At 31.7% G+C, this 21,527-nt stretch overlaps 1 protein-coding gene across 9 annotated transcripts in view; it reads left to right on the forward strand.

Moving 5' to 3' along the window:
* The window catches only part of LOC124947781, a 214,979-nt gene that overhangs the window by 173,359 nt on the left and 20,093 nt on the right, over positions 1 to 21,527 (forward strand). For 3 of the 9 annotated variants that reach the window (XR_007100490.1, XM_047490402.1, XM_047490403.1), the window contains exon 1: positions 11,895 to 12,124. The exons of 4 other annotated variants lie outside the window; for them this stretch is intronic. Coding sequence is in view for 2 of the 5 variants with exons in the window: in XM_047490402.1 (XP_047346358.1) it covers positions 11,922 to 12,124 (203 nt within the window). In the remaining 3 variants the exon portion in view is untranslated. Of the gene's footprint in view, positions 1 to 2,934; positions 3,130 to 3,197; positions 3,503 to 11,894; positions 12,125 to 15,459; positions 15,727 to 21,527 lie in introns of those variants that run through there. 2 more of the 9 variants (XM_047490407.1, XM_047490408.1) reach the window with 2 other exon arrangements.

The raw sequence follows: 21,527 nt of genomic DNA on the forward strand, positions 1-21,527 counted from the left end.
GTATATATATATATCAACTGCTAACGGAAGAAGCGATAATGTGTGAAGGCTCGTTTGAACGTCGATCGAAGCGACAGAACACGCGTGTCTATCGTTCATCGGTGAAACAACGAAGAATGAAGGAAAAGTGACGGGGATTTTGCATGGTTTATAGCAGCATAGCACTTTTCCGATATTTTGCGAGTTGTCAAGGATGGATCGACAGAATAGAAGTTGATCGACAAACGCCAGAGCGAGCCAGAGACCTTTTTTTTTGCTCACATTGACATTGCTTTTTTTTTAGCTTATTTCGGATTAAATTTTAAGCACATAAGTAACGAACTATCCTTGTCAAGAGTCAAACGAATTATCATTGAAACACAATGAAACAGAAAATTTCGTTGAATTGTGAATTTTGTAATTATCATAGCGAAATATGATGAATTGTTCATTTGGTGTACGAAACTTACTCTGATTCGCTTTCTCTGATTCCGTTCATAATAAAACAATTAGAAATTCTCTGATAATCCAATGAGACGTCGGTAAGTTAACCTACGAAAATATTGATACTTTAGAGAAACTTTGAAAAGAATTCCGCATTAGAATTTTGTGAATTCTTCGAAAAAGGCAAATGCAAAAAAGTGAAGGAGCAAAGAAAACATAAAAGAGCGAAAGAAAGATAAGGGAGAAGAGGAAGGCGGATGGAAGGAAAAAATTCGTGAATGAGCGTGGAGCGTTATTTATTTCAACCATCTTCCTATTTATCGTCACGCTCGGTCGGATTCGAATCGCGATTACATCCTTTCTTTCCGCGAAGATGAATAAACTGCGATTTAAAATCTGGGTCGTGCCACGAATTTCTATGCTTCCGTTTGTCCATGCGACGAGACGCCAGTGATATAAAAAATACAAGTCGTGCACAAAACGTGCGCAAAATTTTACGTATATATATAAATACATATATATATATATATATAAAGTGCATATCGTTTTTTCTTCGCGCGTATACATATGTCTATAGTAAACGTCTACGAATCAATGCATTTAATTCGTTAGATTTGTGCTCTATATTTGAACCTTTTTGCTAGTTCCAATAAAGGCACATATTTTGCACTGATTGAATTGATCATTAGTCATTAATTGAATTAGAATAAAAGATAGGAGTTATAGCATCGTGTTCGGCATAGAACGAGTTCGTTTGTATAGCTCGCGTAGATATTCATTGAACGAATAATTGTTATATGTGCAATGAATAAATAAACGAGATTTTAACTACGGTCGACGAGTCGCATATTCATCTTCAAAAAGTGCCTGCCATTTGATGACTATCAAGATATATATATATATATATATATACATATATATAAATATGTATATATAAATCAATGAACGACGATGAGCTTTGAAAAGTTTTACGAGACGTGGAATAATCGTGGCGAAACCATTGAACTGTATAGAAACGCTACCGTACCGAAATATGGAATTGCTTTTTCACAGTAATTTCAACTTTACCATTCCATTCCAGGAAAAAGTCTAGTGGCTTCACTTGATTTTACTCGACATATAGAGTAACTGTCGGAATTATCGAGCAGACCTACCGAAATACAGCGAAGAGTCACGAGTGCAAGAGAAACGAATGAATTTTAAAAGCGGTTTTTATTTTTCGTATATGTAGAACAGTTTTGGGACACTTGTTGTCGATATATCATTTTTCGAAAGGTATTTCCATTTCTAAAGGTAAACACATTTTTTGAAAGGTAACAAGATCCTTTTATTGTCTCCTTAATACCTTTCTACTTTTTATATTGCGCGAAGATACCTGTTACTGATCTTCCGAGTATGTCACATTGATATCTTGAAAAAAAAGAAAAAGAAAAATATAAAAAAGAGTCCAATAAAACATAGCATCTCTATGCTATAAGAAAATTCATAATAAAATATTGAAAAAAACATCGATTATGTTAGGATGGTTTACCATTAAATTCTATCTTTATTAAGACATGTTATATTTGTCTATGTCTTTATCTGATTCTTATACACGGATATACATATGTGTAATCCTTCGAAAGTATGATAAATGGCCGACACTTTCTTTGGATGTACCACGCTAACTCGATAAAACTAAAATCCGAGTGATTTATATCGTTACTGATGGTACACGTATCCTATCCATTTTTATTATTTTTTTTTTTTTTTTATAAGCCTGCACGTACCTATTTGTTTCGCTTCCTTAGTTTTCACCACTCGCCATAAATCATTAAACTTTTCGTATACGTCGTTCTTTCAAATTTTCGTTTAAATAACTACCGAAAATATTATTTCTCAAGGAAAAATAACAATCGTCTCAAACGACGATTTTCAATAACAAAGAGTTTTTCACCTTGAGACTCGTTATAATTGACTTCTGTAAGCAATCGTTCTTTTATGCTGTTATCCTGTTCTTCCTTACCCTATTTTTCTAGTTACCTCTTTCCGAGCCACCTTTTTTTCTCACTTTCTTTCTCTTTTTATTTACTTATCTACTTTCTTGACTTACTAATTGGAATTTATTGTGTCACGAGGAAAGGTCACGACTTTGCCTCTAGGTAAATTTCTAGATTTTCATCAGCTTTCGTAGCAATTTTCTTTGTTTGACTTACTTTGTAAGTGGCATAATATTCATCCAATGAATGAATCGATTAATACGTCCATAAAGATATCGATGTTTTTGCGAGTTGTTCGATTTTTGCAACGAGGAAGTCAAAAAGTTTGGAGAGAAGAGCGTGAACTAGTATGATCCATTAGACTATTAATCTGAAAGACTCGCAGTCGAGGACCAACTTTTCAAAACTTTAAATAGCCTTGGGATGGACAAGCGTATCTTCCGACAGGCGGATATCGATAGAACGAGACAGAAATAAGACGTCGTCGGCCATAATCCCTAATGATTACTACCTAGGTCGCGAGATTCTGAAGCAGGAGCCTAGTAATCCAGCAACGAACTAATCCGGTCGACCTCGATTCTCTCCTAGAACTGATTTACGACGCTAAGTTCAACGCATGGAGCCGATAATGTCTGTGCCGTCATTTATTCGGCTCAGCCATACTTACATCTTTCTAATAATAATAATAATAATAATAATAAAGAGCCCTTAAAGATCTTTTCGAAAGGTAAGTAATATTTTTTTAGGATCTAAATGTGAATCAAACGAAACTAATATTGATTATTGACGATTCAGAAAAGTCCAAAATACTTGGAACTTAGTCAAAACGAATTTAAATGAAAATCCAGAGAATCTCTACAACCGACGAATATCGGCTAATGGATTTCAAAAAATGAGAATGCATTTACGTGGAACCCAGATAACATCGATTAATTTCGTTCCTTCTCGGTCGAACAATTCGGTACGATTTTAATGCGAATTCGTGGTTCGAGATCGAGGAAATTTAATTCGATTCGATGGCAATGCCGAAACTAGCATGTTAATTGGAAATTGTGTAGATCCAAGCTTGTTCGTAGAGCAGCAGCGACAACACGCCCCATGTAAGTCCTTCGAGTGGTTAGTCCTACTTATTTCACTATTGAATTTCATCCAAATGAGTCCGATGATTTAATTGACAGCATCGAATCGATTTCACTATGAGATTAATTTCGATTCGTATGTATTTGGCAAGAAAGAAAAAAAATAATACGCTGAAATCGTTTTAAAATAATTTTCTCGTTTCAAATTAATTTTTCTATTGAATTAGATTTACGAGAACTTTTATTGTTTACACGAATAAATGTCGCATCTTGAGATAAGCGGCAGTACATACTATTTCATCGATAATATTATTTTTCGAATGTTATCTGTCGATAAGAAACTTTACTGTGCTCCAAAGGATTAGCAATGTTTTATCGTAAATGCATATTATTAAAAGCTATATAAAAATATTACGTGTGTACTAGTATGAGAAAGACACAGTATCGACAAAGTATGATTAGGGGTTGTTAACATTCAAACGTAATATTTAATATAGTTTAACAATAAAATATGTATATATATATCTATACATAATAAATAGTAAGAAATAAGTGAATATACATAACATTGATAATAATTTTCTATCAAAAGAGAAAGATATTAAATTGTGAGAATTTATAATCTTTCTCATTCTTTTTTTGCTTCTCTTCTAGCTTTTTAATAGAAACAGAGAAATATGAAATTTCTAAGTAATAATATCATTCGGCAAGAAGGATAAACGCTCGAGTCAACGCAAAAGCAACTGTGATTGTTCGCAGAGACACGATGTAATATATAGCGAAAGAAGTCTTATTGTCGTTCTTTCTGTTGATCTCACAACTGTTTTCAAAGAAAAGCCATTTTTTTTCTTTCTATCGGATCCTATCAGCTGACGTTATTTCGGTTGGCTTATTGTTTCTATTATTTTTTGTCATGCCTCCCCAACCAATCTCTCTCGGTCTCTTTTATTATATTTTCTTGAGAAGAAAAAAAAAAAGTGAAAAGAGAAAGAAAAGTTTGAATAAATTGGATGACAATGAGATCAACTCAATGGCTCAAAGGCTCTTTAAACATTAGCCGATGTTATCGAAATATTTCGTCGAGGAAATTACGCGGAAACGAGCCAAGAAACTTGTAAAATTTCTCTCGACGATGTTAAGGATGACAATGAATAAGAGGAAAGAAAAAGAAGAATTGAGAGTAAATGTAAAAATGCGACACTGGCAAGCTTACCGTAAGGAGAGTCGATGTATATGAGATCGAAACTTCAAATAAACTTTGCCAAATAGATGAGAGAAAGAAAGAGGGAGAAAGATCGAGCTTCAACGAGTGCTTAACTTTGATGACTATCACCTGCTTTGATGCTGTTTTCGCTCGAGCAAATTAAGGGTCGTATGATATAGGCCATAGTGATCGAACGTGGGTAATTCGAACGCTTTTTCAGACTAGTAAAAACTATGCTCGTCTATCTTGCTCTCCAAACTTTTGCTCGTCAAGTTAATAGAACTAAATCAAAAAGTTTCAAATATGCAATCTATAATGCTTTTTTATTCTTTTTTGTTTGTTTTTTTTTTTTTATTACTATCGCTTTATAGATCTAATTTTATCGTTTCATTTGATGCATTTCGTATGACGGAATTTTCTCGAAAGTTGGATAACTTAAAAAATTTGAACAGTTTCAATTCGAGAATTCGTGGACGAATATTAAATACGTTCATTATGGCTGATGCCATTAGAAGTTTTCTAATTTCTTTCCACGAATGAATGAAATGAAAAGAAAAGAAAATAATGACTGCTGGTTTTTAAAGTTTCTTTTAATTATCATTATGTATACCAATAAGAAGAATTATTACGTTAAATTGTACGATATACGATATAATTCAAAGTTCGTAAAGTTGTCCATGTCTATCGCATTGATTATATGTTCATTCGCGCGATTAATATGATCGGTCTTATCGAAATAAATGTCAGATAGAGCGTAAGGGACGATCATTTAGAATTTTCCCGAAGGAAGACCAGGAAATTTGCTTCTGATTAACTTACCAACACATATAATGAAGGATATATATCAGACTGAAGCTTAAATTTCTCTTGTTCTCTCTCTCTCTCTCTCTCTCTCTCTCTCCTCCTCCTCCTCCTCCTTCCACTTTCCCCCTTTGTGCGAAGAGATTTTAATTTCCTCATTGATGAGCACGTTAATAAGGAACAATGCCGGACAAAGCTCCAAGAAAGCTCCGACGTTACGCTTTCAGGTCACGTGTATTCTCATCGTTGGTCGTAAAAGGACATATAATTCCACTAAAGCTCCGATCGATAGACGCGAGACTTACTGCACAAAAGCTCACGCACCGACGTCTCGAAAGTCTCTTTTCTTGTGTCAAAGTCCATTGAGTTTGTTACACGATCGTTCGCTCGAAACGTTGTAACTTACGTGAAAAGCACGGGAGAATAGGATTAAAGCTTCAATTATATTTCGCTCAGACGATTAATAGAGAATCTGTATCCGTCGTATGAAACCAGAGCTTACCCTTATTGATTCTTTAAACATAATAGAAAATAAACGATGAAGGACAAATCGAAAGAAATCGTCGAAAAATATTTCTATTGTCGTGAAACTTTTCGAACAAATTTGAGAGCAATGTATTTCCATAGAGTTTTTTATCTGGAGAAAAAATTAAAAAAACATAGAAAAAGGAGAAATCTTTAAAGAAATATCGACAAGAGAAAGGAAGTAATTGGAAATGAAATTTAACAATGCATTTCCCTGAAAGCTTTTCTGTTCTTGACATTAGTCCTTTCTACGCAAGATGTAATTGAACCTAATAGAACTGAATAATTAATGCAATTGACTTTAAAGACTTATTGTACGAATTGTCGAATAGTGTTCGACAGTGTAAAGATGTTTGTAACAACAGAAAGTACAAGTTAATTTGCGACAAGGAAATGGCAGAATGTGTGTGTGTGTGTGTGTGTGTGTGTGTGTGTAAGAAAGTGAGAAAGAAAAAGAGAAAGAAAACTTTGCACCTATGAAACTTTGTAAGATCATATCGTAGAGATTGGATTGGTTTTACCAACGTGATCATCAAAGGGCAAACTTGGACTTGCTATAGGCAATATTCAATTTGATTCTTTATCACGTTAATCTCTCTCTTTCTTTCATTTTTTTTTTTTTATCTTTTTCTAATTGCCCAACGGAGGAAGAATTCTATCTTATTAATGAATATATCGAGTATAATACTTAACGATAGATATTACTCTTATTGTACTTTTAAATGTTATCCATCGATAAGAAATCTTTTTAATAATCGTTTATAATTATATGATACGATTGATGATCGATGAAAAATTTGATTTTTCTTTGAATTAAATTTCATTCAATGTCACGAAACATGTCTAACAAATCTGTGATTACTCTTTAAAATTTGTATAGAAATCTTAAAGAATTGCACGGTAATAATTTATTTCCACGAACAAAAGAGAAAATGGTCATTGATTTCTCAATAAAATAACGCTTACTAGACTTAATTCTCAATTAATTTGAACGATGTCAAAAAAATGTTGGCGCTAAACGACTGTCGTAATTTCGTCGAGTTCCGTTCCTTTATAGGATAGTAAAAATGATGTGGCTTGAATAACAAGACAAGATAAATTTAATGTTGAACCGTGCAAAAGTTTAACTTTATTGTTCAGTGAGAAGATGAAATGTGCGCGCGTTAATCTATCTATTTCGCTGAATGAAAAGGAAAAGAAGAACGTTATCAACGATAACGACGACAAAAACACGTAGATATTTTAAACATATTAAATTATGCATGTTACACGATCACAAATAAATATAATTTGATCAAAGGAATTATTCAGAGTATATAAATACAATATTTTTCATACGTATATACGTGAAAGAGAATTATTTTTCTTAATTGTACTTTTAGAATAAAAAAAGAAAGCTCTTTTTTATATTCCGACAAACACTGCCGTGTAGAAAGTTGCATTACATGAGATTAAACATTCTCCTACTTTTTTTCTGTACTTGTTAAAAAATGTTTAAATTACAACTTCTAATTAATAACATTGAAAGTACATTTTTATTATTATGATGTAAGATCATTCGATCTTTAAGGTATTCTTTAAGTACTGCATTAATTCTTTTTGACATAAAGTTTTTATCCTTTCTCGTTAATTTTCACTTTTCTAATTAAATTCTCGGAGGTTTCGTTGTCAAAGAAATGAATAGAATTATTTCATTTTTAGATCCTTCTTTCGTAGAAACGAAAATATATTGCATTAAACGAGCACAAGAGCAACGAATATTATATTATTATTTCGTTCGAGTCGATATACGTAAGTATTATAATACTTCAAGCTTCGAGTTCGAGCTTCGGGTTTATAATTGTTTTTTTTTTTTTTTTTTTTTTTTTTTTTTTTCTTACGTTAAATACAATAATTACTGAACGCAAAGGATTTATTTCTTACGTCTAAAAGAGAAAGGAAGAAAATTCTTTATTAACAAATTGATTTGAAATTTTTTAATTTAATGAAAAATTTATATTCTAGAGTAGATTATAAAAAGAACGAACTTCGGAAAGATGTCAAAGAAAAAAGTCGGGTATTCAACAAATAAAAAAAAGAAAAAAAAACAAACAAAAAATAATTGGTGGAAAAAAATTTATTTTATAGAATTAATCTTTCCTCTTAAAAAGTATTTATGCAAATATCATAAGATTTTGCGTTCGTTAATATTTGGAATATTTGCATGTCTTTTTGTTCAGACATTCAGTGTTAATTTTGCAAGAACCAATTAATATAATTCCAACTTATTCCAACGCACTTGATCAGAAATTATAGTTGGACACGTAGCTCATTAGAGAGAGTGGGACTTCTGGCTTTTACTCTAAAGGTGTATACAGTTCTTATTAGAAATGAATTAGTCAGTAATTTTAATCCATTCTATGTTACCATTATACTATTTATACGGTTACAAGCTTCCGGAATTTTAACTATAGCAGCATTATAGAAATAGCTGAAAAGCTCCTAATTTATGAACCACTAGTGTTCTGAAAGTCATTATCAAACGTGACATTGAACTACTTCATGTACTATTCACGAATACTCGAGCATCGTGAGTACTACGCGTTTTCTAAGAGCACTGGATTTGACTCGAACATCGAGAAATCCTTGATCGCCTTACAAAAGAGGCCAAAATCAATCCGGTTTCACCTTCGAATCACATCTCCTTTGTTATTTTCCTTGATGAAACTTCAAATTTTTACAAATCTTTAATAACTATCATCACGTTGATTCTAATAATTATTATTAGATTCTCTTAAAAACTAGTAATAATTATTTTTTAATTTTTCATTAATCGAACGAACAAAAATATTAATACCATTCATAATAACTTGTAACGGTACTAATTAAGAATGCTATTAAATGAAATTGTTTGGCAAAAGGTCTTGTTCAATTTTCTTAATTAATTCATTTAATATAATTAATTAATTAATTTTTATAAAATATCTTTCAGTATTTTTTACATTATTTTCGGAACTTCATACAGATCATAAATAGATAGAAAATAAGCATAAAGTGAATAAAGCTACAAGAAAAACGGTGTATCGTACGTTATGCATTAGATATTTCATTAAAAACGAGAGCTTATTAACTTACGAAATCTATTTGGAAATGTGGAAAACATATAAGCGTAAAGTAACATGATAGAAGATCGTAGAGCGGTTAAACGAAAGTTAGGGGAGGAATGTAGAGGAGGCACAGAACAGGTGAATCCGGGTCATACTGGGCGAGGAACCAGTAACACCAGGTCACGAACCACCCTCTACCACTCTATCTTAACTAGGTCACTTGTCAAGCCTCCTTCCCTTTTCTCTGTCCCTCGCTCACCATTTCCATCTCTATCTCTATCTCTATCTCTATCTCTATTTCTCTGTCTATCATGTCCTTTGTTCTTGTAATTAATTATCAGTTATTATTGCGTCATCCTTAAGAAATATAATTGATAGGATATTCATCGGCTAAGAAATATAATAAACAGGAACATAATTAATTTCTTAATTAAAAATTTGCGTCTCGATACGCCCGTGAGTTACAAAGGGGAAAGTGTTAATGACATCTGAAGTATTCTCGTAACGACGATATAAAAAAAATCTTCATTTCAAACAAAGTTTCCAAATGACGATTAAACCTTTCGAAATTTCGACGTTATCAACGACAAGAAGTATCTTGAGGATAGAATCAAAATGGCGTGAAATCTCGAATAGACCGAGATCAAGAGAAGTTCTTAATAACGAATAAAAGTGAAACTGTCTTATAAAGGTTTAATAAACGCAACCCCTGACAAGTGGAACGACTAATAATTTAAACCTTTGTCTATCAAAATATAGTGTAGGTGAAATTGTATCTAATACATTCAAAGAGTAGGCGAGCATGGATGTTATTAGAAGCAGCGAATAATACTTATCGTCTTATGATTTCTTTGTAAATACTCGTTGACACGATGAGAAAAATGAGTCTAATTTCAATTAGTTTCCTCCTTTTGTTTTCGTTTATCTATCGCATACTGTTATTCTAAGAACTATGACCATATTTACTTATGAATTAAAGTTTCGAGCCAATTTGAATTAATTTAGATGCATAAATAGTAGGAATATATTTTATTCACCGTATGTCATATTCATATATACATACATATGTATATATATATATATATATATATATATATCAAGGTAAAATATAGTTTTTAATATCGCATAGAGTAAATGAAATAATACGAACAATCTACTATGTAAAATTGTGGTAATAGGTAGGCTGAAAAAAAGATAGCCTTTTGTTAGTGTTAATTTTCAACAGATTGTAATTAAAACCAATTGATGTTTGCCTCTGCACTGATGTATAATTATAAATATCCATGCGTACATCAATTTCCTACTATATCAATATTCTTTATTCATAACGAGTAGCTACAAATATGGTGAATAATTTTTTTCGCAAACGCACGAGAACCTTCACGGTGCACATACTTAATGAACTATTATTATAATACCATCATTAAATCGGATTAATCTTATGACGAGTTCTTTTCCATGCATAATTCATCATAATAAAATTAGACACAGGTTTTTTATTAACAGGTAGACAATTGTGGAGATATTTTATCATAATTTATTTTCATAATACGAATGAATTAATAATCTTTCGTTACAAACTTTTTAGTATTTCGATTCTTTAAATTCAGACGTTGCTTTGTTTTCTATCATCATTCAGATTTATATAAATATAGTATATATATATATATATATATATATATATGTGTGTGTGTGTTTGTGTGTATTGTAGAAATAAACATTATACAGAAGAATAAATGACATAATTGTTTTATCTTTTAAATGTTTAGATTGATGTTCATTTCGATCGTCGATATATCAATATAGTCGTTCATTGCTGACTGCGTTTCGACGAATACGCTTCCCATTTTTCATTAGCACTTTTGCACTTTATCCTTTTATCAAAAATACATACGAATAAACCATTGAGGCGAAAAGTGAAATATTTCGTGATATAAATTTGAGATAATTCCATCTAACCATTATCGAAAATATTATTCATTATTATTGAAGGTTATAGAAAATATTCTCGAATAATGAAAAAACTCTTTTATCTTACAATTTATAATTAACAAACCTTACTACAATAGAATTGCGATATTCATGAAGCTATTTGAACAGTTATACCCATTATTTCCTTAATAAATCGACTGGAATTAGCTCGTTAATGTCAAATTAATTATCAAAGCCCTCGTATTGAAAAAATATGCCACTAAATTCAACAAAATATAATTTACTTTGTACAATGAGAAATAGTTTGTTTAACATAACTAAAGTCATGATCGACGAGCACAAATAAATTATATCTTTAAGCTGATTGATAAATATCAAGAAAAGTTGATTGTATTGTAAATGTACGATATAAATACATTTATTCGACAATCATAATTAATATAAAAGTATTATATATATATATATATGAATATATATTTTTTTACCATTTCTTTCTTCTAACGCCCATTTGATGACACAGCGATAGAATTGAATGCACAAAACCAGCGAGTGTTTTTCAAATGTCCATAAGCACGACGGTCGGCCGAAAGTCTTGTGTAACAAATGGCGAATGCCTCTCTCGTTGTTGACGGGACGACGAAGCAAGAGATAATGACTTTGGTCGAATACATAAAGATCTTAGGAGGCCTGATTTGTCCTACACGAAAACAACAAAAGTCACCTCATCGATAACCCAAAGGTGAATAGAGAATACCTTAGGTATTTCCAACAGTAAGTTTATTTACAGTGTTGGCAGTGAATTGGCAACCTAGGAAAAGAAAAGTTGCTCTGTTCGGCAAGCTTTAGTTAGAGTAGAAGAGACGTCGTGGTAGTAACGATTTGTTGTATATGGATGTCGTATTATCTTATAAATTCTCATGGCGTATATTATATAAAGTTCCATTTAAAAGAATCAAGTGCTTTGATGTATGTGTCAATTAAATTTGAAAAGTGTTCATATAGAGATCGGATTACGACTATGCTTCTGCAAACAAAACGTTGGAAAGCTAAATGGATTCGATCGTGTGAATGTATTTGTAAAATCGTACTGTGTGGGTAAGCTGTAACAAATATTATCAATATAATGTGTAGCCATAATCAAAGTGAAAGAAAACCTCGAAAAGAGAATCGTAAAACTTTTAGCAATAACAATTTTATACGCTTACTAGAAGATTAACTTTACAATAGCTTTAAATTTTAACGTAGTATTAAAATCTTACCATGGTATTACGTAGTATCATGATTTTATTATTTTCCAATGATTACGATAAGTTAATATAATTAATGATACTTTATATCTCGTTAAATCGTTAAAGTAAATATATTTCAGTTGTTTTACAAGAATATCTAAGAAGAGATAAGGGCTTGAAAGCATGGTCGAGAAATAGTACGAAGAAAATAAATTTCTTGTTCCATTTATTATACAAAATACTTTGATAAAAGATTTTTTTCGTACGGTCTTGATCATGGTTTCAAATCTTTGTCTATTTGCATATTTGACAATCCACTTGGACCAATAACTCATACATGTTTACTTTAATGCCTAATCGATTTTACAAACTATTATATTATGGCTCCTGGTACAAATAATCAATTCTGTATAAGCTTTAGATAGGTACGGGCTATTGACCAGTCGCCGGCTATTTAGTGGACGGAAAACCAAATAACTAGACTAGTAAATTCGGCGATTAAACTTGGCAATTGGAAAGTTATCAGTGTTGCATGGATCGTTGAATAGAATAGGTAGTCGAGGAGATTTTTCTGTATTGTATTATATGTATGTTATTATGTCTGATCTGCAAGACAATTGTTCGTCGTATAAACTCGTGCATTTTATCCAAAGCCCTTTTATTTATCGTCACGATTAGCGATAATGCTCGTGCTTAGCTCGTATTTTCGTGGTGCGTATGAGCTCACATATATTCCCTTCAATCCAGCGACTTATTGATGACATATGTTCGTCGGCGACTGAATTGTCGAATTCGTAGTTAACCTAACGATCCTTAAGTTGCTCAAAGCGATATCAACGCGAATTACAGTCTGATTAAACGGATATACAAAAATTTCTAACTATATTTAATCCTAGCAAAATTTCACTTTAAATATATCTATTATTTGATATTATGTTTTTTATCTAGCGAGTTGTCACTTTACAGATTTCATAAAATTTAATAATATAGCCACACCGCGTAGGTAATATCTAACAATATCTATTTTATTATACCATAAAAGGTTAAATACCATATCATATAGCTTTGATAATTCCAGGTGAAATGTGGAGAACGTATTTACGTGAATGCTATGGGTTTTAGAAATGAATTCATACTATTCAATATCCAGTTGGTCGTAGGTTGGAAGTTTCCTATCATCCATCTTAGTGTCCCAAGCGACTTTCATCTTTTTCCTAAACTTATAAAGAGTTCTCAAGTGGAAAACGTTTCAGATGACGAATTACAACTTGCACTTAACCATCGGTTGAATGAACCGACGGTGAACGAGTACAACAATTTTTTAACTAAAAATAAAAATAAATCCTTAAATGTAGGAATTTATTATGCGTAGAAATAGATTAAGATACCAGAAATGTTCAAAAAAGATTAATTTGTAAAATCTAAACGAATACTTTTATTATCTTTTATCACTCTTTATTAACTGGATTACATCCTGGCAATAAAAATCATCTTCAAATAATTCAATTTTAAAGTAGACAATATTTGTTAATTCTTTGATAAAACTTTCTGAAGAAAAAGTAGAGAAAATAATTTGATCTATTTTCAATAGCAAAGTATTATACTATTGTAGCTAATAATATTCCCATACGAATAATATTCTATTCTAACGTATAGATAAATCATTCTTCTTGTTATTTTATGCGGAAGATATTGCCATCAAGATGGAAATTCCTTTGAAAGGAAAGATCAATCAATTGCACTCCAAATCAAATCCGATGGATGCTTCTGGTAATAAATGTCGCTCATGGGACGTCTACTGCAATCCATTAGTCACTAATAAGATTTAATACTCTGCTCGGAATATCATTTCGTTCTTTCGACGAAATAATGTCTCGAATCCGTCTATCAAAATAACTTACTCCAATCTGAATTGCGCGTAGAGGATTAATTGAAAAATATATTTATGTCTATTCTTTATATGAATTAAGAAGAAGAGAGTAAGAGAAGAATGAGTATGAGTGAAACGTTCCGCATAAAACTCCGATTGGATTAGAAAAATACGAGATTTATTATAATACGAGATTATTGTTGTCAAAATTCCAAGTTTACATAATGAATTTTAATTAAATATCACATATTATCTTCAGATTATTTGAAAAATAGGATCAGAAGATAGGGTCGATCTATTCTATTAATAGAGATAAGTAAAAAAAAAAAAAAATGAAGAGTTCAATCATTTATATAGAGACAATACCCTGACGAATTTAAGCAATATCAGTGAGAATTAATGGAAGAATATTATGTCCAAAAGAAATTCCTGATCGACGTCATTGTCACTAGCTAGAGCAACAATTTGACGATAAAGAACTAATACTACGTCATTTTAATGTACATAGTATCGATCTCAAGTCCATCGGTGAAAAGATTAACAGGTTATCGCTCTTATTGAAACTTTAACATCATTTTTCAGAAGAACGGTTGAGTTCCAGTCCATGGTTCCTTTGAAATTTTTTTATCCTCGTGACAAGTAAAATACGACGCAAGCAAAAAAAAATTTGACCTTGACCCATCGCCATTCAAAGGTGTAGGATCTTGGTGTGTTGGTCCTGACATATAATCTTCATCCACTCTGTAATAGACCACCGGCCTGTTTTAAATATGCAAGAGATTACCCAACAACTATGTGTACACAGGGAGGAAAAATAGAAAATGCAAATTGTTGCAAGTTATAAAGGTTGTCGTCCAGCTTGTAAACAATTACAAGAGGAACTATTTGCTACTTTTTATATTAGAATTTGTTAATTAAGATGATAATTTAATTTAATAGACTACAACGGAGATTATAAGAATTCAAAGTATATATTTACTGACACGATATCGACATTATAATGATTTCGGAAAATTCACTTCATAAATAAAAATTATGCAAAAGTGTTATATGACACTAAACACCCATCTGGGAAAACACACGGAAACATAATTATCATTATTAAAATTTACATTATTATCTCCAAGCAACAACCATAACGATTTGACTCAAATCGAGTCTTATTAATATCATCGGTCATGCCTGACTCGTAAGCATACAGAGCATAGTTTAAGTCGATCCAAATCTTTCAAACTCAGAACAATAAAACAGTCGAGTTTTATCAACATCATCAGCTATTCCTCATTCAGAGATGGTCAGCACAACTAACGAAATACGAGTAACTCAGCATATATATCTAAATACTTATAGTAGTTCAATTCACGAAATGTCTTTTATTACGCATCTGCCTCACGAGGGATCGTTGCGTTTTTCCATTAATTTGCGGGAACGCAGCGAGCAATATTCTGCTGAGAACATTCAACAGTTTCTGAACCTTGTATCGGCATCCTTTTCCATCGTGTCTGGTGGGTCTACAACTCTGACGGCTAGGAAGAAACTGAAGGCAAATCCTTCGTGCAAATGAACTATTATTGCTGATCCGATACGAAGAGCGCAACGTAAGTAGTTGTTAACACTACAATCCAACAACTTTAATAGAAATATAATGTTAATAGTTCTAAATTCTGACCGCACACCTTTATTCATAAACTATCGGAAAATATTTAACTTTAATAGAACACGCCATCACTTTATGCAAATGAATAATTTAGAGTAATAATGAATGAATGAATGAATGAAATACTGAATTGCAAAATTCCAGTAAAAATTCTAGGACATATCGAGAATAGATCGGCATTGTCCAATATTAATCGAACAATTTTGGTGTCTAAAAAGTTAGATTTATTCTTGTATGAACGTGTGCAACTACGAGAACACGTTACGTTGCACTTTTCTCACCGGGCCAGCAATGATAGTCAATTTGCACGTAGGATACCCTCGTCTCTTTCTAGGCGCCAGAATTGTAGACCCACTGGTCACGATGAAAGAGAACGGCAGCACAAGCCTCGGAATCTGATTATTCTCCTGAAAATGCAGCAAATTAATGGGAGAACACAATTTCTTTGAAAGATTCTGTGGAGCTCGTGAGAGAAACGTGCGACAAAACCTGCACTTCGTGAATTTAACTTTTGTAACGATATATTTGAAGCACTTAGATATAAAGATCGAGATATTCACGTTTTGTCTTTATTGTTTTTAGTTCAAAATGAATGTTTGATGATTTCTGTCGAACTATCTCATCGAAAATGATATTGAAATTAGAAAAGGGAAAGAGAAAGAGAGGTATTGAAATAAACAAATGCATGATAAACTGATTTTATTGATCGTGAGCTCGTTAGGATAGTTCCTTCGAAATGTTTACGTAATGTGTTGTCTTTCGTTCTAGTGACCGTATTGAACTCTTGAAAGTCAAAATGATATCGTAAATCTAGGTCCCAGGTAAACTCATGGCTCGCTTTGTCTAGGAGTCATTTTACTGTTTATTTATAGCCCGACTCGACACATTATCGAAGACCACGTGCGTGACTAGGCAATGGCTAATTTTGGACAATAATCGTGTTTCTTTTTATCTAATCACCGTTTTAGTGAGTATCCAACGATATTCCAAAGTTAAATATACTCAATAATGCTATATAACCCGTAGTACTATATTTATATTAATAAACTAAATCGAGTATTATATATGTAAAATGTCAGATGGAAAGAAGAAAAAGTGATCAATAGGCGATCCGTTCGATCACCGAATTTGATCATTTGCTTGTTCGACAGTTCGTCGATCTAATGTGTGATCGACAGTGTGCATATAGCTTTATAGTCTATAGGAATTTCAAAAACAAGCATGAAAATATAAATATAGTAGGTACTCATATAAAGTTAACTAAAGTTAATCTAATATAAAGTTAACTTAGGCATGTTCTTCGACGTTGGAAATTACAAATTACCTTGTTTAACGAATTGATTACATCATGTAATATGAACGAGTCCGTTGGTTGTAAAACATAAATCAATTACAATGAAAGTTTTATATACTTTATATATTAAATTCTTAAAGCTTCTTTTCTGATAATAAAAAGAGATTAATTTATGTGAAAGAATAAGATTATGGAATTAAATTTTCTTTAATAGAAATTAATACATTGTTAACGTTATATTGTGAAATGCATCTTGACTCAGTTTGCGCACAATTTTAGAAAATATGTCGAAAGTTCATCATACTTATTCGACACAATGTAAATATTTTTCTATTAAAAAATCTTATTATCCTTTATTAAAAATTGATGTTTATGAGTAATAATGCTGCTGTTAGAGTCTTTTAATACAGTAATCATAAAAACATTTCCCTTTACGAAGAGTACCACAGTATTTACTTTCAGTTAGTACAACTTTCCGTTTTTAATGTTTAAAAAATAAAAAACACCGATTCATTATAACTTACAGCAAAGGTGGACAATTGGTGCCACATGTGGCTACTTTTTCTATTTATTTGTACTAGTAAGATGGAAAGAGATGATATCCACTATTTGATACCGCCATACTATGCCTCGTGAGATGCATAGCTTTTGTTTCTTTTGTTTCTAACAAGGTGTATGGAGTGGTGGCTGATGAACTTAAGTAATGGAGAAACGGATTGATTGATGGCGGGGATCATGTTCCTCGCAGCAAAAGAGTTGCCGTGTGTTTTGGATCGACACACATCATCTACAGAATCGACATGCGCATCATTTGCTCTCATTCTCTCTCCCTCTCTCTCCGTCTTCTTATTTCTATTTTATGTTTTTCTCTTCTATTTTGACATTACAATCCTTTGTATCTTACTCGTAATAATAATCATCGTTGACAAATGGTTTCATTTGTATTTCGACGTTGCAGTTTTTGTTGAGGAAATAAACGAAAAGGAAAATAATAGAAGCTTACAAAAGATGTCAAGATTTGCCTATTATTGGTCATTATTCTGGCCAATCGATATCGTCCAATCGAGACATTGAAAATCCTTAGAATACTTTTGATTCTGATCTACATTATCTACACATTTAAGCAAAATAGTTTTATAAAATAAATCTCGATATTCCGTAAATAACTCGAACGTTTTAAAATGAACATTTCCTTCTTTAGTTTTTACCTCTATTATTGTATTCCACGTCACGAAAATACGTGACATTTTGAGTAAACAGAATTGTTTGTATATTTATATATAAATCATTTTCAAATTATATATAAATCAATTTCGTCTGGTTAATACAAAATACGTTTTACATGAATTTAATTTTATCTTTGAAGAGTCATCGTATAAAACAAATAGGCAAATTCTATGCCGAAAATGTACATTAATGCATTACGCATCTAATTTTCACACTATAATGATCAAACAGCGTAACGTTCGCAATGATGATATAAAATATAAAGGTGATCGTTAGAAGTAATTTTTTCCATTATTACATAATCTTTTCGGAAATATCAAATCACGTGATAACAGATTAAACTGCATTGCTAATTTCAAATCGATAGCAATATTTACCGAATTATTTATCTAAAGTTTTTCAAGAGGAAGAGAAGAGAAGTCTGAGAAATTGAAGCGTTGTCGGTGAAAGTCAGTAAGTTTCGTTCGAGCATCAGAAGCGGCGGAAGTCACGCGAGCTTGCACATGAAAGAGAATAAGGGTAAGAAAAGGAGAGCAGATGGACCGTGGCAAACAGCAAAATGAATAATGGTGCTTGAAACAGTTTGCCGTCGAAATTAAGGAAGGTTCCCGAGAGTTTCATTTTATAGCGGCGTACGTAATTCAATTTTCGTGTGCAGTGATTTCGTACTCGGCTTCTTGCTACTCTTTCTCTCGCAGCTCGTTACACTAAAGAATCTTTTTACTTCGGTTCTACGTGAAGAAGAAGAGGATCAAAGATTTCAATAAAAATCTATGTTTATGCCCGACGATAGACAATAAACCATATAATGATTGATCTTCCAAAAAGCTCATTACTAGTCTATCATGATAAAAAAAAAAAAAAAAAAGAAAAAAAAAAACAAGAGAAGGGAATGAAAATGGATGTTACCTTAAAGAATAGCTCTTCGGTATAATGATTCAACAAGATTAATTTTCACGATTTTAACATATTTCTTGTCGTTATCTGCAATATGATATATTAAGATACTTTATTCGATTTTTCTATGTGTTTAATTGATATGCGACAATTATTATCAAGAGGAAAACACTGTTTCACCTATGACGATATGTGTATGGTTTTCTTATCCTTCGATATAATAAAATACATCGGATAAAGAAGACTTCTCTCATCGCGTACGTACTTGAAACCCCTAAAGGAGAGTTGAGAAGCCCGTAGGTACTTAAAACGATCCTCGTTTCGAGTTGTCACGTTTCTTTGTGTGAAAACATTGAATGTGCTTTCTCCAATGAGGAAGCGCAATTACATCGAAAGTATCTTATCGTCCTACCTACGTGACTGAAGTAAGTGTCGCAATCATCACGATGCTATCGATTTTTCGAGCTCGAGTGCTTTCAATGCTATCCCGAGTCCTGTTAAATATTTAATCGCGTTTCCAAACTATCGGCAGAATCCTTACGTTTTAAAAAGTCTGATGCCCATTCAACGAGTACAAATACGAAACGAGCTGAGAATTCGAGAATGGAGTAAGAGAAGTAGAAAAAGCGATATATAGAGGAATAATAGATGGGATAGATTTCTTTAAAATGTATTCGGGTATGCATACATATATCTACTTCTTTGACACCATGCATATAACGTAAAAGATATTTGTTTGCATCGCAATAACCCAAAGAGATATTTAGATGGCTTTATTTAAAAGGACCATCTTGTACATATAGTATCTTTTAAAGGAAATACGAGATAAAAGGAGAAATAAAGAAAAGAAAAAATGTAAGAAGATTTACTTAGAGAGAGAGTAGAAAATTATATCGTATGACGGATCAATGATAAATGTACTTAACGTTAGCTTTGCCTTTGTGAAAGGGACCAAAGATCAAATAAGATCTGTAAATAAGATCTGTCTTAGGTAATAAGAGCTATTCGTGAAAAGAACGTTAATGTTGAAAAGATTTGAATGAATTCGGCTTATCGACATTTTTTACATAATAATATCTGATGTCTATCAAACGAAATAATAGAAGAACAGTCCGCCCAATTATTTTAATTAATTCTTTGATCGATTATCAGATCTCGAATTTCTAATTAATTCCTCTTGGAATATTGTAAAATTACTAGTTAGAATGATAAAAATAAACACACTGATTAATCTAAATAAAAGCTAAGAATGGATATATATATTTTTATTATTTATACAAGATGTCTCGTTTATCTCGAAAAATCGAAATATCTCCTGAGGGACTGAATTCGTCGAAAATAAATTCTTTTATTAATTTATTTTGTATAAATGGAAACATCACATATGATGCCAATTTTTTTGCAAGTCGATAAAGAAAATTTCAAATTCAAATTAACTGTTTCCGAATGGAATCATATATTTTCCTTTTCATAATACGATAGCATTTATTGAAATCAATTCAACAAAGTGCCATATTAGATCATATGTTTATACGATTATTATATATTATTATTGTAAAACATTATAAATTCGTAAACCTCTCTGGATGTATATTTGATTGCATGCTGTAAAAGAAGATCCAAATTGCTTATCTCACTTATATGTACGTATATAATATTTGATAACTCGAGAAGCATAAGGAACAATCAGTATCCAGCTATACACTAAGTATGCTTTGTCAGAAACTCAGATCCACACAATGGAAAATATTTAAAAAGAACTTTTATAGGATTAATCATCAATAGCATCAATCATGCAAACTTAATAATTTAGTTTTCAAAAGGGAATAATAAATGGGGAGAAGGGAGCAATAGATTCTTTAAAATCATAATAATTATTTGCTTAACAATGGCTTCTTACCGCTACGAATTATTGCTTCGCGATTGACTAAACAATTCATCACGGAATGTCTTCTTCATTTTGTAGGATATAACTTTACTTTGAGATTAGGATATTTATTAGTGTATATATCTGACTGTGTGCGTAATCGTATGTGTAACTGCGTAGTTTTAAGCAGCGTTTGTTTTTGAACAGTTTTCTATTTTTAGTTTTACGTCAAAATGTTTGGATACCGCCAAGGACTTATGTTCTATTGTGTGATTACGTTTTATTTTTACATTACAGTTTATTTAACATCTTATGGATGGTCATTTGTTACTAATGACCCAAAAAGACGTCAAATGAATATTGTATGCGAAAAACAGCGTTGCGGATGCGTTTTCGATCTCACATTCAATTGATATTGAGATATCAATGAGCTCAATATTACAGATTTATCTGTTAT

The sequence above is a fragment of the Vespa velutina genome, chromosome 3, assembly GCF_912470025.1.
Source record: "Vespa velutina chromosome 3, iVesVel2.1, whole genome shotgun sequence".
Lineage (NCBI taxonomy): Eukaryota > Metazoa > Arthropoda > Insecta > Hymenoptera > Vespidae > Vespa > Vespa velutina.